Below are 20,092 nucleotides of genomic sequence, written 5' to 3' on the forward strand. Positions count from 1 at the left end.
TGCATTTTTCCAGCAAAGGACGTTAGAAATGGAGATAGCTTGTCTTTCTCCTATCCTTTTGTCTCCTCTCTCACAACGCAGACCTAAAGTCATTTGTAGTAAAGGTCTAGAAAACACCACCACCGTAGTGGTTTTTTAGAAACAACAACAAAAAACAAACCACCAACCATTCTGTTTTCATGAAATAAAAAATTCAGGAAGAGTAAAACCTCGAAAGCCAGCTGACAGTCTTTCCCTTCCATCCCTTAACACCATCATTAGGCAAAGTAAGCCCAAAGAAAAATGGCAGCGCTGATACAGATGATCAGGTTGATATCCAGAATCCTTTTGACAAGAGAAGTTTCTTCTAAGGAAGCCACAATGGGTTCAGGTTTCTTCACAGATGCCTCGCTAGCCTTGGCGTCCATTCCACAGAGCCAAATTATGGCTTTCTTCACTTTGGATGATTTTGCAGTAGCATTGCCTAAAACAAACAATTTAAGTTAAAAGCCATATTCTGCCTCTCCTGGGTTGAAGACATAGCTGTGACTGCTCATTATACCTGTTTCTCTAACCATGGAACACCGACTGTGCCTCTGAGAGACAGCGAAAACTGTGGATAGGAAATCCAATGGAAAGAGAATAATGGATCCTCAGTTATACATCTAACTTGTAGGGGAAGGTAGTATGACTTAGAGTCTCTAGTGAATAGCCACCTCTGCAACCAAGTGCAGCGTGACCTTCCTGGGCCAGGAAAGACCGGCCGAGAGACGATCAAGGGGCACTGTCTTACCTTCAGAAGGATTAAATTCAAAGTCCTGAGCAAACCAGTGTGATGTCAAAGGAACATACTCTAATGCAACCTCAGCAGCACTGCTTCCAAAAAGAGGGCCCAGCCTGATGGAGGCCCACTTTTGAGAAGGGCACAGTCAAGCCTCTAGGGTGGAAAATGGTACTATGAACCCTCAGGTAGTGAAATTGATGAGGACTAAGAGAGGATATCTTTTGAGGATGCATGAGGGGGTAGAAAAGTGATAGCCAAGTTTTACTATGTCTGGTGACTTCAATGCTAGTAGGAGAAAACTGGAAAAACTGCTGGAAGGCGTAGTTCAAGATCGAGAGATGAGAGAACAGAGGCTTATTTATAGAAGTCTCACATGCATATATTATTAATATTTTCTTCAAGAAGTAAATTGAAGGGTGTTGTACATGAGGAATACCACATCACACCAGAGCAATGAAACTACTTCTTGTTGTAAAGTCATTTTTCAGTTGTATCAGACTCTCCATGATACCATTGGGAGTTTTCTTTGTAGAGATACTGGAGTGGTTTGCCATTTCCTTCTCCAGCTCATTTTACAGATGAGGAAATGAGGCAAACAGGGTTAAGTGACTTGCCCAGGGACACACAGCTAGTAAGTGCCTGAGGATAGATTTGAACTCAGAAAGTTGAGTCTTCATGGCTGCAAGCCTAGCGCTCATCCACTGTGCTGGACCAGACCAAATCTGCACAAGTCCAGACTGGATGTGACACAATTTTGAGGCTGTGGTGGAGGAGTTCTTTAACTTTTTTGTGTGTCATGGAACCCTTTGGAAGTCTGGTGAAGCTATAGACTCCTTTTCAGACTAGTGTTTTTATATGCATACAAAACATAGGATTATGAAGGAAATCAATCATACTGAAATAGTTACCAAAATGTTAAAAGAAACACGTTAAAAGACTCCAGATTAAGAAAAGTTTAGAGGGGAAGGTAGAAAATGATTACAAAGAATCATGTGTTATTGCTGGGGGTGGGGGAGGAAGCAATAGAGAAGATATCACAACTACACTCACACACACACACACACACATTTCTTATCTCTCCACACATATTGAAAGAATATTGATGAAAATATGAGAAGAGAATAAGCAAGCTTTTGTAAATGTCACTCTAGCTAATCATATCTTTACAGTGCAGAGAATAAAAACTCTGTGCTTGTTTTTGTTAACCATAAATAAAACTAATTTGAAGGAGCAAAGTGAATCCTTAAAGGTTCTCCTCAAACCTGATGTCATTCATCTATGTTAAGATCCTACAAGATTCCTTCACAGACACAACAGAGATAATTGCTTCCAGCTCTGATGTGACGTACATGGACTCACCACAGATGGTCTTGTGGAGGGTGGCATGTGAACCAACTAGAGAGGAAGTCTCTATAAAGTGTGAGGTCCCCTAGTTGCTTCTTTGTGGATGACATTGTGCTGAGTGCATTAAGCCCAGCAACATTTCAGAGACTCCTAAATGAGATTATATTCACTCAAAGAATTTATACTAACCACTCACATAGGAGAAAAACAATGACGGACACGAAGAATGCCTATTGTCTATTGATAGGCATTGGATGGATGGTCCATCGAGCTGCTTCATCAGTACGTATATTTTGGAAAGACTCTAAAGAAGGACAATAAACTAGGCCCAGAGCTAAACAGCTGAAAGTGGGCTGGATTACAGACAAGAACTTTGCAACACTTTAAATAACCCCCAAGCTTCTCCCTGAAACAAAATCCCATCTTGCTAACACCAGTGTTCTTCCAGGGATGCTAGATGGCTACGAGTCATGACATAGAATAATCTATGAGGAATCAAATTTAAGCAAAAGGGAATGGAGAGATGCATGGTGGGCATAAACTATGGCATTTACCAACAATTTGTTGTGTGTACAAAGCAGTGTAAAAGATATTATCAAAAGATACAGAAAACTAAGAACGGAGACAGGCTGCTCAAGGAGCTAGAGAGGAATAAAAGATGGTTAGCCCAATGTGCTATGCCGGCCCCCACGTATCGTTAGGAAGTTTACAAGGAAAGCAACCAGTGCATTGGGTGGACCTCCCACGATGCATGTACAGATAACCATGGACAGGAATGCTACCTATCTCTGAAATCGCAGCTCCAATGAAATGTGGAAGAATGAATAATTGCTACTACTTTAAGGAACTCATCACTGCCAGAGATGTAGGGTCCAATCTCTTTGTGCCTTTGTAGATGGTTTCTTGAGTTGTTGCGCCCCAAAGTCATTATCAACCTTTTGGTGATGAGCTGCTTAATCTGGAGACATAGTACCATGTCAGGCCCTTGAGCAAAGCCTTCTAGCTTGGAGTAAGGCCTGCTTTTGATACCCTGGAATAGCCTTCAAGAACCTCTAAACCTCTGTCAAACTAGAAAGAACCAAAGGATGGTGTAAGAAGTAGCCTGCAAGAAATTTTCTCTCAACTTCCTTGATCATAGTGGGCACATCTGACTTTGGGCACCCAGGAGGTGGAAATGCGTCCTGCTCCTCACTAGCATCCCTCATATGACCAAATAAAATAATGAACTCTGTCTAAGAATGCGATGGATAGAAGTACAGGTTGGTGGTTCAGTGGATAGAGCATCGGCCCTGGAGTCAGAGAACCTGAGTTCAAATCCAGCCTCATATATTTACTAGGTGTGCAGCCCTGGTCAAGTCACTTGACCCTAGTTGTCTCCAAAAAAAAAAAAAAACAAAAAAGGTTGGGCCCCTCCAGAGATCACGTCCTCACTGTGCACGTTGAGGAAAAGGTTAAGCAGCCACTCAGAGACCTTGTTGAAGAGTTTACATTTTCAGTAGGATGAGAAATCATGAGCCTGCAAGCTTCAATATCTTGGGGTGGGGTTAGAATATCATCCATTCATTGTTCCAGGTTTCTTGGTGTGGACATGCTGAGAGAGGGAGAAAATTCTTGAATATGCCTGGGCCTTCTGTGTCAGGAGAAACCCTCTGACTCAAGGCTTTGTTGTGGTGTGGAACTCCTGGTGTGGAAACTTCTTCCACTCACGCAACTCAGCAAGTGGTCTGTGCCTTATAGGCTGAGAGTTTCCTAAAGTGAGACTGAGGGGGGACGTGCTTTACCCTGGTCATACAGTCAGTATGTGTCAGAGGCGGGATTTGAACCCAAGCCTTTCTGACTCCAAAGCCATTCTGCTATATTGTACTGTTATGCAGCATTATCCAATACAGGGGTGACTGTGGGGGAGGCCTTAGCTTTAGAAAAAGATTGCGTATAAGTTTGTGAGGGCTTCTCATTTTTGTCTCTCAACCCAAAGTGTCCCTTTTTTGAGATCCGATTTCAATCTGGACTCTCAGGGCTTTGGGGGCTGGGAGATGGGAGTAAATAAACAAGGAATAGTAGGCTCACTTCACAGAACAAGGACACATTCCTCAAGGGAAGAAGACGCTTGCCTAATATGCCCTTTCAGGTCAGACCCAACTGAGAATCCAGGTGTTGATTCTAAATCCTGGGTCTCGTACCCAGGACACTCTCTTGTAGCACAAACATAATTCATTTGAGCCTCAGTTCTGTGTCTTTAAGCAAAAAATATTTTAAAATCATCCAAAGGCGGGAAGTTAAGGGTTAACTTACCCCTTTGAGGTTTTGAAGCTGTATCCTGGGTGATCTCAAAGTGGGCGCTGGTGCTGCTGCCCTCTGGGGTCACATTCTTAGAGAAGCTTGGAGGTAAAGGGTCTGCTAATACCTGTTCCTTCGGGATCAGGGGGTCGTGGCGAGTGAACCATGTCAAACGGGAGACCTAGGGAGGAGCAGCCTGTGAGGAATTTCTCTCAGGTTTTTCCCGGCTCATGGGGCCTGTACATCTGACTTTGGGAGTCCAGGTGGTAGAAGTTACTGCCTGTCCCCTTCCCTAAAGCTTCGTAATCACCATCAGGAACGTGCTTTCAGGGAAGGCTTGGGTAGTGGGGAAAGGGAGAGCTCACAGGTCCACATGAAGACTCTCTGGCCTTGGCCAGCCTCAATACCCAACAGGCAGGTCGAGGCCTGAATTCCACAGCCAAAGCCAAACGTACCATCTCTTTAGAAGGCGGCTCTGTGAACCAGCTCACTGTGACCACAGTGATCAGTGTGACGACAGACAGGATCATGGAGAAGTAGAGGTAGTGAGTGTACCTCACCACATCTGGGCGCTCATCGACCTGGTCACAGCGAGGCTGCACATAGATGAAGTCCAGCACCAGCCGGATCACACCTATGCACAGGCCGAGCAGCAGGCCCCAGAAGGCCCCCTGTCAAACAACAGAAAGTCACCTTAGCGTCCACAAGTTCTGTTTGTTAAGCCGTTCTCCAAATGGCAAAGTGCAATGACTCCGCGCCCCCCTTGCTGTTCTCTTCTATGCTGTAACATCTTTTCCAGCTTTGACATTCTACATTAGAGGCAGGTAAATGTCCCAGTGGATAGAGTGCTGGGCCTGGAGACAGCAAGATCCGAGTTCAAAACTGTGGCTATGGGCAAGTCATGTAACCTGTGTGCCTCAGTTTCCCCATCTGTAAAATCAGGGTATCAATAGCACCTTCCTCCCGAGGTTGTTGTGAGGATCAAATGAAATAATATTTGTAAAGCAAATAGTACGGTGCTTGGCACACAGCAAGTGCTTAATAAATGCTTGGCTCCTTTCTTCCTGCCAAGTTCTAAAATTCTATGCTCTGTCTTGAAATTCTGATTGTTCCATGTTCTCCTCTATGTACCCAAGCCCTTTGTGGTGCTGAACTCCCAGGCTCTGCGTTCTGAGGTCCCTTTTAGGGCTGACGTTTTATGTTCTTAGTTGGGGAAGGAGGAAAGAAAAACCTTCCCAAACTAGTGCGTGCCAGCCCCCCCCCCCCCACCTTGAACCAATCAACCAATCCACAAACAGTTAGTTAGGAGGAGTGAGGAACCTAGGGCCTCGAGGCCACATGTGGCCCTCTAGGTCCTCAAGTGCAGCCCTTTGATTGAATCCAAACTTCACGTCTGTGAACTGTCACCTTTGATGTTAGACTGCTCTACCAATGGAGGATCTACAGACTCTACCTTTTCATTTGTTCGCTTCCAGAAACAGCCCATGATGAAAACAACGGCCACTGGAGGCTGCAGGTAAGAGCTGATGGACTGGATATAAATGAAGAGCTGGCCGCCTTGGCTCGCCTGCACCAACGGGATCCAGAGGATGGACACCACAACCAGAAACAGCACAAACACTCTGGTCCGGCCAGGCCCCACCCAGAGAAAGCCCAGCATTAGCTCTCCCTTCTCTCCCATTACCCATCCATGGGAAAAGGCCTCCCCCTACCCACTGAGCCAGTACACTTCTGGGTCAGCCTGGGAAGTCAAGATGGTGGAGGTGGTGGTATGACACCTTCCAAGTCTATAATGGAGGTGCTTACTTGCAAGATATTTGCATGCGTTTCGCATGTTTTTCACGTGAAGAGGCAGATATCCTTTAGTCTATATTCTCTTCCCAGTCTCATGGTTAGTGGCCTTAGCCCAAGATTGCCTCCTAGTCAGGGCAACTGATCAAGATCTCTCCTATGCTTGAAAGAGCTCCCTTCCACCTACCCCATGATGGCAGGGGTCGCTAAAGGACCTCTTTCAACCATGATGGAAAAATTACCAATTGGGATCTCTCTCTAGGAACTTCAAGTTGGTTTATACATCTTTCAGTTTTGTTTCCTCCCTCCCATCCAGCATAGATCGCTCCCTTAGTCTCCCTCCAAAAATGCTATAAGACTTCAAAGAGGGCCAGGATTTGTGGGGTGAGGTCAGCATCACCCTCTCACCTGCCCACAATCATGAGTTCCCATTCAGAAGATTTGGGCCGGAAATGGAGCCAGAGGTCCATGGTGAAGATGGTACTGGAACTATTAAAGATGGAGGTGAGGGAGGACATCAGTGCGGCCACCATCACAGAGATCATCAGTCCCCGGAGCCCTGGGAGAAGGAGGAAAGACCACTGTGGAACACAAGTTCCTTCTCGGTAACAGCTGTTACCCATGGGCTTCTTCCATTCCTTTCTTCTCCAACAAACCCCAGGCCCTGCTTTTAGCAACGCCTGCCATCTTGAGGTAGTGGGAGAGTAGGTGGAGAGTCCTCTGGGGGGGATGGGAGGGACCTTGATCAGCTCCTCTTAGAATGAGGCCACTAGCTTCTCTTCTGTCTTTTGCCTTGTTCTGGGTAGAAAGTGATACAAACTAGCACAGTCTAGTGCCCAAAGCCTAAAGCCAAGCCTTGAGTCCAGCCTAGCTTGGACTTTAGATGCATAACCAGAACCCAGAACAGGACGATATCAAACAAAGAGCCCACGTCCTTGCTCTAGTGTTCATGGGAGGTGGGGAGACCTCATACCTAAGGGCAGGAGCTCCAGAACAAGTTTGGGATACGCGATATCAGTGCATCCGGCAGAGTTGCCGCAGACTCTCTGGCAGATCTCAGGGCTACCGCAGGCAACTAAATCTGTGAAGGAAAACACATGGGAAAGAGTTGGATAGACATGGTTTGGCAAAGGCTTAGGAAGCCTGAGCTCTTGGCAGGCCCAGCCTGCCTCAGGCTAGGGGCCAGAAATGTGGAAAATCTAGCAAGGCATGGATCAGAGCCCCATCTGGGCCACCTATAGGTCCGGTCCTGGATCCATGACTTTGTCAGGCTAATATAAATGGGGACAGTGACACCGGCTCCTCAGAACACGGGAAAATCATTATCTGGCACCCCAGAAGCTTCCCAAACACTTCTTACTAGATCTCCATACCATGCCAGTGAGGTGGGCCCAGAAATCAGTATCTCCTTTTTACAAATGGAGAGACTAAGGCATAGAAAGGTTAAGGAACTTCCTGTGTCACATTCCTAAAATGATAGATCAAAGATTGGAACCCAGTTCTCCTGACTCCCCATCAGAACTGAAGGAAAGAAGGGGCAGAGAGAGCTGAAGTCTCTACCATTTGCTTTCCCACCATCCTTCAAGGTTGAGACTCTCTAAGGTAAGAAGAGGTTTTTGAACATCACAAATGGAGTCTGGCCATATGTCTGCAATTTGCCAACACCATGGTCAAGGGCTTCAAGAACCTGGTACTGAGGCCTCCCGCCAGTCAGACTCCCATGATCACTTCCTCTGGTATAAAACAGCTAATAAACAAGGATTTATTAAGCACCCACTATGTGCCAGGCACCATGCCACATAACAAGGATGGAGATACAAAAAATCAGTCCCTGCTCTCAAGCGAATTTCTATCAGTAGAGACAAGATGAACATAAATGATTATGCACAGGATAAATACAAAGTAGTTCAGGGAGGTTAACTTGCATTCGAGTTAACCAGATCTTGGGGTCTTTTGAGTTTTTTGTTCCAACTCTGGGGTTTAACTGGTTAGGCTGAATAGAGGCTCTCCTGCCCATGTATCTCCCTGATCAAGTCATCCCTCTACTCAAACACCTTCAAAGGCTCCCCAGTGCCTAAAACCAAGGCGGCAGGGTCATCAGAGCATTGGTCCTGGAGTCAAGAAGACCCAAGTTCAAATCCGGCTTCATTTACTTACTAGCTGTGTGACCCTGGGCAAGTCACTTAACCTCTGTTTGCTTCAGTTTCCTCACCTGTACAATGGGGGTGATAACACCGACCTCGCAGGGTTGTTGTGAGGGTTAAATGACATAATATCTGTAAAGTGTATGGTGCCTGGCACATTAGTAGGTGCTCTGCTCCTCCCTTCCCAAACTCCTTAAACTGTCGTTCAAGGCCCTCCCCAGCCAGGCTGCGACCTACCTTCGTGGCCCTACCTTACACTGCTCTCTCTGGATTATTCACTGCCCCTCAAATACGTCCCACACTTTCCTGCTTTTGCACACCTGCCTGTTCTTAAACCCAAAATGCCTTTGCACCATCCCTCCTGGTAGACAGCCTACCTCCAATTTTAAATACATCACCAAGTTTCAATGGCTGCTCCTCCATGAAGCTTTCCACAAAGACATTTAATCTTCATTGGCTCTCTGTGAGGCAATTGGGGTTAAGTGACTTGCCCCGGGTGGGTCATACAGCTAGTAAGTGTCAAGCGTCTGAGGCTGGATTTGAACTCAAGTCCTCCTGACTCCAGGGCTGGTGCTTTATCCACCGTGCCACCCTGCTGCCCCTTCCTTGGCTCTTAAAACACTCTGTGTGTGTGTGTACGTGTGTGTGGTGTATCATATTTATCTTTGCGAATGCAGAATGTTATCTTGGCTAGATGACAACCTCGGTGAGATAGTGGACTACATCTCATTTGCCTTTGGGCAGCTAGGTGGCACAGCAGAAAGAATACTGGAATTAAGAAGACTTGAGTTCAAACCCAGCCTCAGACATACTAGCTGCGTGACCCTGGGCAAGTCATTCAACCTTGTTTGCCTTAGCGTCCTCAGCGTAAAAAGAGCTGGAGAAAGAGATGGCAAACCCCTCCAGTATTTTTTGCCAAGAAAACTCCCAATGGGGTCATTTTCCAGTCTTATGATCGGGAATGTCAAGATTATAAAGAGACCTTTCAGATCTTCCAGCCTTACCCTCTCATTTCACAGATAAAGAGTCTGGTTGGCCCGACCCTCCAGGCCAGGCAGCTCTCTGGCCAATGGGGCTGGCATATTTCTGCCTGGAGGCTGGACCACCGTCGAGTTACTACTTGCACAGGGCCCTAATATCATGAAAAGTGGGGAGAAGCGTCTTTTGGAGAAAAGTTGGTGACGCTGGTTCAGGGGAACAACTGGACCAAAGTTATTCCAGCCATCAGGAGAATGAACCTGAGACCCCAAGGCCAAGTCAAGTTCGTAGGATGGTAGAGACTCAGAGCTGGAAAGGACCTTAAAGGACCACGTAGTCCATACCCTCTAATTAAAAAAAAACACCAAAAAACACCAAAAAACAAGCATTTCCACACACGCATCAGAACACAAAAAAGGGTTCTGTATGAAAACAGGAATCTCATATCAGATTGCTGGCTTTTTAAAAGCATGTATAATATTTCCTACGCATTACTTTCAAAACTATCCTACTTGTCTCTACTCCCCTGTGGACTTCTTCTGTCCTCTCGTATTTAAAAGAAAGACAATAGCCTGCTTTTTCTTTTCATTTCTATTGCTACCCCAACCCCACCGCCCCCTCCCACCAGGTCATAACAATCAAACACAGTCAAGCAAAACTCAATCCACACTGTGTCCACATCCCAAAATGTGGGTCTCTTTCTGCACCTCATGTCCATCACCTCTTAGTCTGCAGGTAACATACTTCATCGGAGGTCCTTTGAAGACATGCCAACTCCCTCATTTTACAGACAAGAGAATGAGGCCCAGATAGGTTCAATTATTTGGCCAAGGTCCCATAGATAGTAAATAGCAGAGCTGGAATTTGAACCCAGGTCGTCTGACTCCAAATCTCGTGGTCTTTCCGAAGCTTATACTTCCATCATCTCACTTAATAGCCCGACCATGGCTTCCCTCCCACTCACTCCCCCTCACCTGGGAAGAGGACTCGGCTGACCATGCCAGGCATCACCATCAGGAAGAGAGGTAGCACCTTCAAGTATGCAGCCATCAGCGAGCCCCCTTTGGCGTGGGAAAGGTTTTTGGCAGCCAGAGACCGTTGGACGATGACCTGAAAACCACAGAGGGCGCTTGGGAGGGCACGGGAGCATGGGCTGCTTGCTTAGCCTGAGAGCAGTCTATGCAGGTGGATTGGAAGCCATCGCCATCTTTGTTCATTCTTAGTCCAAACGCAATGTCCAACCTGGCAAGGGACTTGAAGGCGAAGAGGCTGGAGGCTCCTTCTCTAGGGGACAATTCTTCTAAGTCAACAGTATTAATAATCTACGGCCATCACTTCTAACCCTCTTCCCACACAACTCCTCTGATGAAGTTTAAGTCAGAAAGATAATAGAGAGCCCTTGCTATTTACTACAGTTATTAATTTTGCCTCTTAATCATCTGTGGCCTTTCATTGTCCTCTAATTACTTCTTTGGTGGCTTTATTATGTCTCCACTAAGTGCGGCTTCTTAGGATCATGGACCAGACTCCCACTTATCTCTCCAGTCTTATTTCATGGTTTTTCCCTTAAAGCAAGTTCTATTCCAAACTAATTTTTTAGCTGTTCATCTCCAGCCCCTGCACCTTTGCATAGGCAATGCCACATGCTTGGAATGCACTCCTTCCTCACATTGGCATCATAGGATTCTTACCTTCAAAACACACCTCCTACATGAGATCTTTCCTAAGGTGCTCAGTTGATCTCTTTCTTGAAATTACTTTGTATATGCTCTGCATTTCCTTATCTGTGTAGCATGGATGTTTGAGGATAAGAATGGTTTCTTTTTATTCTTTGTATCCCTAGTGCCTAGCACCGTGCCTTGTAGAGAGTAGGTATTTAATAAATGTTTGTGGAATTGAATTTGATTGAAGCAAGAAGCTCTGATTGGGCTAGTCCTAAGGGGTGATGTTATCTATTCTTAGCTAAGGCAAAATGAAGGAAAGAAACAACTGTATTTTAAACACCTACTATGTGGCAAGCACTGTGCTTTACAAATATCTCATTTCATCCTAAGAACAACCCGGTGAGGCAGGTGTTAGAGTGACTTGCCCAGGGTCACATAGTAAGTAAAATGTCTGAGGGTGGATTTGAGCTCTGGTAGATGTCTACTACAACACTTAACTCCTCTGGGTGGGGTGGGGTGGGAGAGAAGGGGGACAGGGAAAGTGCTGAACAAGAAGGCAAAAGTGACCAACAGCTCTCCTCCTCACGTGTGAGACATTTTTGCTGTTGCTTCTTCGTGGCATGTGACGCATGTTGAACACCACGACAAAACACATTTCCAGACTAAATACAAGTGTTCCAAAAGGCTTAGCGTGGTTTAAGCTATTTGGACAATAAAAGATTAAAAGTGCACTAAGACTTTGGGGACAGCCTGTTTGGCAAGGTGAGGTGTTATTTGGGATCATCAGCAATATTCTCCCCTCCTTCCCAGACACTATCAGGAGCTTTCAGGGAAATGCATCTTTTTTTCACTGACATATAAATCACTGAATCTCAGCATATGAAGAAGTCATCTGATCGTGAACTGAGCAGGAATTCCTTCTAAAATATTCCCAACTGGCCATCCAGTGACTCCTTCACAACATTCAGCCTCAGGGAGCATCATCCCTCGAGGAAGCTCATTCCATTTTTTACTCATAAACTGAAATCAGTCCACGTATAATTTCCACCTGCTCGTTTAGTTTTGTCCTCTTGGCGTTAAGCAGAGTACGTCCACATCCAATGAGAGCAAGCTAGGTAGTGTCATGGATAGAGTGTTAATCTTGGAAACCAAGTAGAGGCAGCTGGTGGCTCAGTGGATAGAGCACAGGGCCTGGAGTCAGGAAGACTTGAGTTCAAATCCAGCCTCAGACACTTCCTAGCTGGGTGACCCTGGGCAAGTCACTTGACCTCTGATTGCCTGATAAAAGGATCCATTAGAGAAGGAAATGGCAAACCACTCCAGTATCTTTCCCAAGAAAACCCTGTGGGGTCATGAAGAGTTGAACACACTTGAAAGACCACAAAAAAGGGACTACATTCCTCTTATGTTGCATTGCCCTGAACTTAAGTACTCCAGATGTTTTCTGACTAGGACAGGGGGATCATCACCTCCCATATTCTGAACAACATGTTTCTATTATGAAATCGAAGCTCACATCAACCCCACCCCCCAACAGACTTATGTCCCCCAAGACAGGGGCAATCATGCTCCACCACTGACTTGTGGTGAGCCAGTAAGGCACTAAAATTCTTAGGTTTTCTTCACGTGAACTGTTCTCTAGTCGTATTTCCCCACTTTTTTGTTCCTCAGATGATTTTGAAAAGAGTGTCTGATGTTCTAACAAGTCACAACCTTTCAAAACAGTCAGGGCTTTCATTGAAGACAATTCACTCTGCGAGTCTGCTGGTTTGCACCTTACAGGGTATCCAACTAAATGTTAGGGTTTTACTGACTTCTTCAAGGGCACCAATTGACCCCAAAACTTAATTTTTTGAGGTATTCTGAAATTTTAGACAAAGATCCCAGTTTAGATCAACCCAAGGTCAAAAGGGTTGAGGCCATAGCTGATAGAGATGGAAGGGCCCTCCAGAGACCACTAATTTGCCTCCCCTTCCTTCCACCTCTCACCTTTAGGCAGGTGGATGGTTGGACCAGTCAGGATAGATAGTTGTCTAAATGAGAGGTGGATGGCCAACAACACTCCTGAATTGCACTAAACTAGATTAAAATGTAATTGGGAAATATTTTTTAAAATAAATAAAAATATAATAGAATGTAGATAATGTTAATATGTAGTTTTCAAAGTCAACATGGGGCCTCCAGGGATCCTTAAGAACAATTTAGTGTCCTCTGTCTCTACTTGTGTTTTACACCTCTCCAGCTAGAGAAATGCTACAAACTCCCTGGGTTTTTCACTCTGCTGTTGGATTCGTCTTAACGATCACGCCGTTCTCACATCTACCTGAAATTATTCCTGCCTGCGGTTGCTCTGGGCCGCTTAGCGCTTCCCTCTTATCCCCTAAATTCCACATGTTTTTTATTTCACTCTCCTTGGAGTCAGGCACAGGTGAATCTTTGCTAGAAGTATGAAGAAGAAAGTGCTAGGAAATACATTTTGGGGTACTCAAATATTTGCAAATCAAATGTCATTTTCCCACTTGTTTACATTTTAATTTTAAGACATATGTTCCCATAGAAAAAGGTAACTAAACCCTGGTCTTTACTTCGAAGAACTGTGATTTTACTGCTGTAGGGAATCCCTCCACTAATGCAGATTGCAACCTTTCTCTAACTTAGAAAATTGATTTTGAGACTTGCTGTGGCTGAAAAAAATTATCCTATAGCTTTAGTTTAAGTAGGATAGTTATTGGACAAGAGACATGGAGTAGATCACTGGGCCTATACTTGAAGCCTTTTCAACTTGTCAGAACAGACTGGGCTTGTAGCCTCCAAGAACCCAGGATCATCTTCAGATCACAAAGTGACATCAGAGTAGGATGATAGTGAAAGTTGACTCCCCTCAAAAAAATAAGAAGTCACATCAGAATGCAGCCAACCTTTTTAAAAGTCAGTCATTTAACAAATCAGTAACTATCATAATATTTATAATCACTCAAAAAAGAGCTGCAACTAGAAATGTTTGCCCTGGAGGAGAATGCCCCAGCACGTGAGAGAGATGCCAACCGCTGCTAGGAAAGCCACAAGCTTAAGGGGCAGGGCAGGAAGGAGCTCGCTGAAGTGTGGTCACCAGGGAGAACAACTGCTTTCAGGAAGACTGTGAGTCCTCTGATGAAGAGGCTGCTGAGGTCATGGGTGCGGTGCGAGCAGAGCGAGATTAGAAAGGGGCTCATTCGCTTCCCTGAGAAGCTGCAAGGGAGAAGTTGTTCCTGGACCTTCTGATTTTAATTAATTATTCTTGCTAAGAAGACATTCATTTCATTTGTTTCTATGACTACCAAGGTTCTCAGCATCCTCTAAGTTTCAGCCATCCAGGGCAGTGTCCCTCCTGCCTGTCCTAATTATAGGACTTTATGCTCAAATATGTTGAAGAACTGGACTGGAAACACAGGCCTCAACAGTACCAGAAATTTGCTATATTGCAGAAATACTTAGAACATTTTCTGTATTTGCAGAATATGCTCTCAAAAATATCTCGCTTTGAACATCCTCCTGCCCCCAAAGTGACCTTTTTGGGACTAATTGCTTCCCATCTGTTGTTAACATTGGAGGTAAAATTGTGTTGAAAATGCAACACTGTACAGCAAGTGAGAGGTACTGTCTCTTTAAGAGTTATGCCCACCCTTCCCCCCCCACCCCCACGTGCTGAACTTGGAATTTTAGTTTGATTTAAACATCTTTAGGGAGCTTAAGGCAGTAGGAGGGAAGAAAGGAACAAGGATTCAGAGCAGAACTCCAGGAAGACAAGATTAGAAAGAAACAGGACCTAGGAGAGAAAGGACTTTTAAACAATATAAAGTCCAGAGGGAAGATCAGGGAGCCTGAGCCTCATAAGGCCTGGCAATGACTTACACCGAATCACAGATAGACTTAGATGAATGTGCTACAATCAAGCTACACATATTGAATACACAATAAGTGAGGTTGACCTGTACCTGATCAGTACACCAGTACCAAAGTGAAGGGACTGACATTCCAAGAAGGATCCCTGGCCAGGGAAGATCAGAAGTCACAGGATCTCGGAAAATATGGAAAGCATCATCTCTAGGCAACCCACAGCTGCTGTTGGCACTCCTGTTGCTGGGCACAGCTGTAAAGTATTTGTTCTTCAGCCCCTCCATACCACCAACTGCAGCAAAGCCTGCAATTTAGAGGAGGTGTAAGTTACCTGTAAAATCAGATTGACCCTTTAATCGTCTATGTTTGCCACTTGCAAGATGGCAACGGAAGCTGGACAAATGTACCAACCCAAACCTCCCAACCAAATGCAGAAAAGCAGAAATAGCAAATGCTTCTTTTTCAGGCCACAATGCAATCAAAATGACATGTAATAGAGGGCCGTGGAAGCATAGATTAAAAGTTAAATGGAAACTAAATGATCTAAGCCTAAAGATAAGTGGGTCGAACAAATCATAGGAACGATCATCTCATTACAGAGAATGACAGCAGTGAGACTACAGTCCTAAAGTTTTGTGGTACAGCCAAAGCAGTAGTTAGAGGAAAATTCACATCGAAACATCTATAAAAGAAAGAGCAGATCGATTAATTGAGTGTGCAACTTAAAAAACTAGAAAAAGAACAAATTAAAAACCACCTATTAAACACAAGAATGGAAATCCTGAAAATCAAATGTGAGATTGATAAAAAGAAAATGATTGAACTAATAAATCTAGGAGCTGATTTTATGAAAAAACACAATAAAATAGATAAACCATTGGTTAATTTGATTAAAAAAACCAAATTGCTAGTATCAAAAATGAAAAGGGTGAATGCACTACCAACGAAGATGAAATTAAAGCAATCATTGGGAGTTATTTTGTTTCATTATATACCAGCAAAACTGATAATCTAAGTGAAATAGATGAATATTGACAAAAATGTAAATTGCCCAGATTAACAGAAAGGGAAATAGAATACTTAAATAACCCTATCTTAGAAAAATGAAAAAGCCATCAATGACCACCCTGAGAAAAAATCCCCAAGACTAGATGGATTTACAAGTGAGTTCTTTTTTCTAAATGTAATTTTTTGCTGCATGTTAAGTTCCAAACTGTCTCCTTCCCTCCTCATCCTTCATTAGAGAAGGCCATCATTGGACCCAGATATATAAATACATGTAAAACCATATTAGGCATACTTCTATTTGTCAGTGCTTTCTCTGGAGATGGATAGCATCTTCCTTCGTCGGTCCTCGGCAGTCAAGTTGAATATATTTATAATATTCAGAATAGCTTGGTCATTTACACTTATTTTTGCTGTTGCTGTACCCGGTGCTCTCTTCGTCTGCCCATTTCACTTTTCATTATTTCATGCAAGTTTTTCCGTGTTTTTCTAAAACTAAACTGCTCGTCATTTTTTACAACACACGTGTATTCCATCCCACTCATATGCTACAGCTTGTTGAGCCATTCCCCAATTGATGGGCATCCCCTCAATTTCCAGTTCTTTGCCACTACAAAGAAAGTTGCAATAAATATTTTAGAACATACAGGTTCTTTCCCCTTTTTCCTGATCACCTTGGGAAACAGACCTAATGGGGGTATTTCTTGGTCAAGGGGTATACCCGCTTTTATAACTCTTTGGGCATAATTCCAGATCACTCTCCAAAACGATTGGATGAGTTCCCAGTTCCACCAATACTGTAGTGTTGTCCCAATTAGTGTCCCGGTTTTTTCACATCCCCTCCAACTTGTGTCATTTTCTCCTTCTCATTTAACTCGTCTGATAGGTCTGATATATCTCAAAGTTGTCTTATTTCGCATTACTCTAATCAATAATGATTTAGAGCAGTTTTTCATGTGACTATATATAGTCATGATCGCTTCATTGAAAAAACCGTCCATATCAATTGACTGGGAATGACTCATATTCTTATAAATTTGACAAAGTTCTCTTTGGTGGCTTTATTATGTCTCCACTAAGTGGGGCTTCTTAGGATCATGGACTAGACTCCCACTTATCTTTCTAGTCTTATTTCATGGATTTTCCCTTATAGCAAGCTTTATTCCAAACTAGTTTTCTAGCTCTCCATCTCCAGCCCCTGGACCTTTGCACAGGCAATGCCACATGCTTGGAATACACTCCTTCCTTGGCATTATAGGATTCTTAACTATCTTCAAAGCATGCCTCCTACTGGGTAATGATGCATATTCTTATAAATTTGACAAAGTTCTGCATATATTTAAGATATAAGACCTTTTTCTGACAAATCTATCAAGATTCTCCACACCCCCAATTTTCTGCTTTCCTTCTAATCTTGGCTGCATTGATTTTATCTGTACAAACCCTTTTAATTTAAAGCAATAAAATTATTCATTTTATATCTCACCGTAGTCTCTAGCTCTTGTTTATTCGTAAATTATTCTCCTATCCGTAAGTCTGGTGTATAATATGTTCCATGTTCTTCTAATGTTCTAATTCCCTTTGCGTCTAGGTCATGTATCCATTTTGACTTTCTTTTGGTAAATGGTTTAAGATATTGTTCTATACCCAATTTCTGCCAGGCTGCTTTCGAGTTTTTTCAAATTTTTTTTTTTACCAAATAGTGAATTCTTATCCTAAAAGCTTAAATCTTTGCATTTGTCAAACACAAGGTTACTATAATCATTTACTACTGTGTATTATATGTCTATTCTTTTCCATTAATCCATCCTTCTATTTCTTAGCCAGTACCAGATAGTTTTGACCATTACTGCCTTAAAATACAGTTTACGATCTGGTACTGCTAAACCTCTTTCCTTTACATTTTTTCATTAATTTCTTTGATATTCTTGACCTTTTGTTCTTTAAAATAAATTTTGTTATGATTTTTTTCTAGCTCAACAAAACACTTTTTTTTATAATTTAGTTGTGATGGCATTGAATAAGTAAGTAGTTTAGGAAGAATTGTAAGTTTTATTATATTGGCTCTGTTCACCCATGAACAATTAATATTTCTCCAATTTATTTAAATCTGATTTTGTATAAAAAAGTGTTTCATATACTATGTTCATGTAGTTCATGGGCTTGTCTTGGCAGGTATACTCCCAGCTATTTTCTACTATCTACAGCTATTTTAAATGGGGTATCTCTTACTATCTCTTCATGCAGAGTTTTATTGGTGATATGTGTGGGCTTATTTTATATCCTCCTACTTAGTTAAAATTGTTAATTGTTTCAACTAATTCTTTGGTTGAATTTCTAGGATTTTCGAAATATATCAGCAAATCATCTGCACAAAGAGATAGTTTCATTATTGCTAGTATTTCTCATGGAATATTGAATAATATTGGTAATAATTGGCATCCTTGTTTTACTCCTGAATTTATTGGGAAGGCTTCTAGCTTATCTCCCTTACAAAGAATGCTTGCTAAGGGTTTTAGGTAGATGCTTCTTATCATTTAATGAAAAATCCACTTATACCTATGTTTTCAAGTGTTTTTAATAGGAATGAATGTTGTATTTTGTCAGAAGGTTTTTCTGTATCTATTGATATAATCATATGATTTTTGTTGCTTTTGTTATTGATATAATCAATTATGTTAATAGTTTTCCTTGTTAAACCATCCCTGAATTTCTAGTATAAATCCCATTTGATCACCATGTATAATCTTTGTGATATTTATTGTAGCCTCCTGGCTCGTATTTCATTTAGGATACAAGTGAATTCTACCAAATACTTAAGGAATAATTAATCCCAGTATCATCTAAACTATTTGAATAAATAGATAAAGGAGTCCTACCAAATTCCTTTTATGATGTAAATATGGTCTTGAGACTTCAAGCAAGGAGAACAAAAACAGAGAAGGAAAAGTATAGATCAATTTTCTTGATGAATATCAATGCAAAAATTTTAAATAAAATACTAGCAAGGAGATTACAGCAACATAATACAAAGATCATACACTATCACTGGGTGGGATTTGTACTAGAAATATAGAACTAACTCAATATTAGGAAAACTATCAGCATAATTGACCATACCAATAATAAAAACAACAAAAATCATATGATTATATCAATAAATACAGAAAAAGCCTTTGACAAAATGCAATACCCATTCCTAATTAAAACACCAGGAAGCATAGGAATCAGTGGAACCTTTCTTAAAATAAGTAGTATCTCTCTAAAATCAAGACCAAACATTACCTGTAATGGGTATAAATTTGAAACCTTTTTACATGAATAAAACTACATCCATACAATTGGAGAAATACTGCGTACTCATGAGTAAGCTGAACCAATATGATAAAATACCTATTCTACCCAAGTTAATTTGCTTATTCGGTACTATACTAATTAAACTACCAAAGAGTTATTTTACAGAGCTAGGAAAAATAGTAACAAAACTCATCTGGAAAAATAAAAGGTTGAAAATATCAAGGGGATAAATTTTTAAAATGTTAAGGGGGGTGATTGGCAGCTCCAGATTTCAAACTATATTACCAAGTGGTAATCATGAAAATAATCTGGTACTGGCTAAGAAATAGAATGGTGGATCAGTGGGATAGATTAGTACACAATACAAATGACCGTAGAAATCCAGTGTTTTATACACCATATTGGAGTGGGGGGGAGGGTAGAAATGGGGAGAAAATTTGTAATTCAAACTCTTGTGAAAATTAATGCTGAAAGCTAAAAATATTAAATAAATAATGATTTAAAAAAAGAAAGAAAATACTACAGAATTCAATATAAAAATTAAAGAATTTCAATAAAAAAAGAAATCTACTGTTTTATAAATCCAAGGATCCAAGCTTGACAAAAATTGCTGGGAAAACTAGAAAGCAGTTCACCAGAAACTAGGCATAGACGAATGTCTCACACCGCATATCAAGATAAGATCAAAATGTATACATGATTTAGACATAAAGTGTGATATAATAAGTAAATTAGGGGAATGTGGAAAAACGTACCTGTCAGATCTATGGATAAGGGAAGAGTTCATGACCAAATAAGAGACAGAAAGGATTTGTTGTCGTTCAGTCATTTTCAGTTGTGTCTGACTCTCTGTGACCCCACTTGGGGTTTTCTTGGCAAAGATACTGTAGTGATTTGCCATTTCTTTCTCTACCTCATTTTACAGATGAGGAAACTGAGGCAAACAGGGTTAA

The 20,092-nt window shown here is 42.2% G+C and overlaps 1 protein-coding gene across 4 annotated transcripts in view; it reads right to left on the reverse strand.

Moving 5' to 3' along the window:
- Positions 1-257: 257 nt before the first annotated feature.
- The window catches only part of SLC5A11 (solute carrier family 5 member 11), a 37,573-nt gene continuing 17,738 nt past the window's right edge, over positions 258-20,092 (reverse strand). For all 4 annotated transcript variants that reach the window (XM_036738386.1, XM_036738385.1, XM_036738384.1 and 1 more), the window contains 8 exons: positions 14,936-15,141; positions 10,272-10,407; positions 7,149-7,256; positions 6,584-6,734; positions 5,838-6,006; positions 4,840-5,055; positions 4,400-4,565; positions 258-463 (listed from right to left, as the gene is read on the reverse strand). In XM_036738386.1, the coding sequence (XP_036594281.1) occupies positions 258-463; positions 4,400-4,565; positions 4,840-5,055; positions 5,838-6,006; positions 6,584-6,734; positions 7,149-7,256; positions 10,272-10,407; positions 14,936-15,141 (1,358 nt within the window). The remainder of the gene's footprint in view (positions 464-4,399; positions 4,566-4,839; positions 5,056-5,837; positions 6,007-6,583; positions 6,735-7,148; positions 7,257-10,271; positions 10,408-14,935; positions 15,142-20,092) is intronic.

This window comes from Trichosurus vulpecula, chromosome 9, assembly GCF_011100635.1.
Source record: "Trichosurus vulpecula isolate mTriVul1 chromosome 9, mTriVul1.pri, whole genome shotgun sequence".
NCBI lineage: Eukaryota > Metazoa > Chordata > Mammalia > Diprotodontia > Phalangeridae > Trichosurus > Trichosurus vulpecula.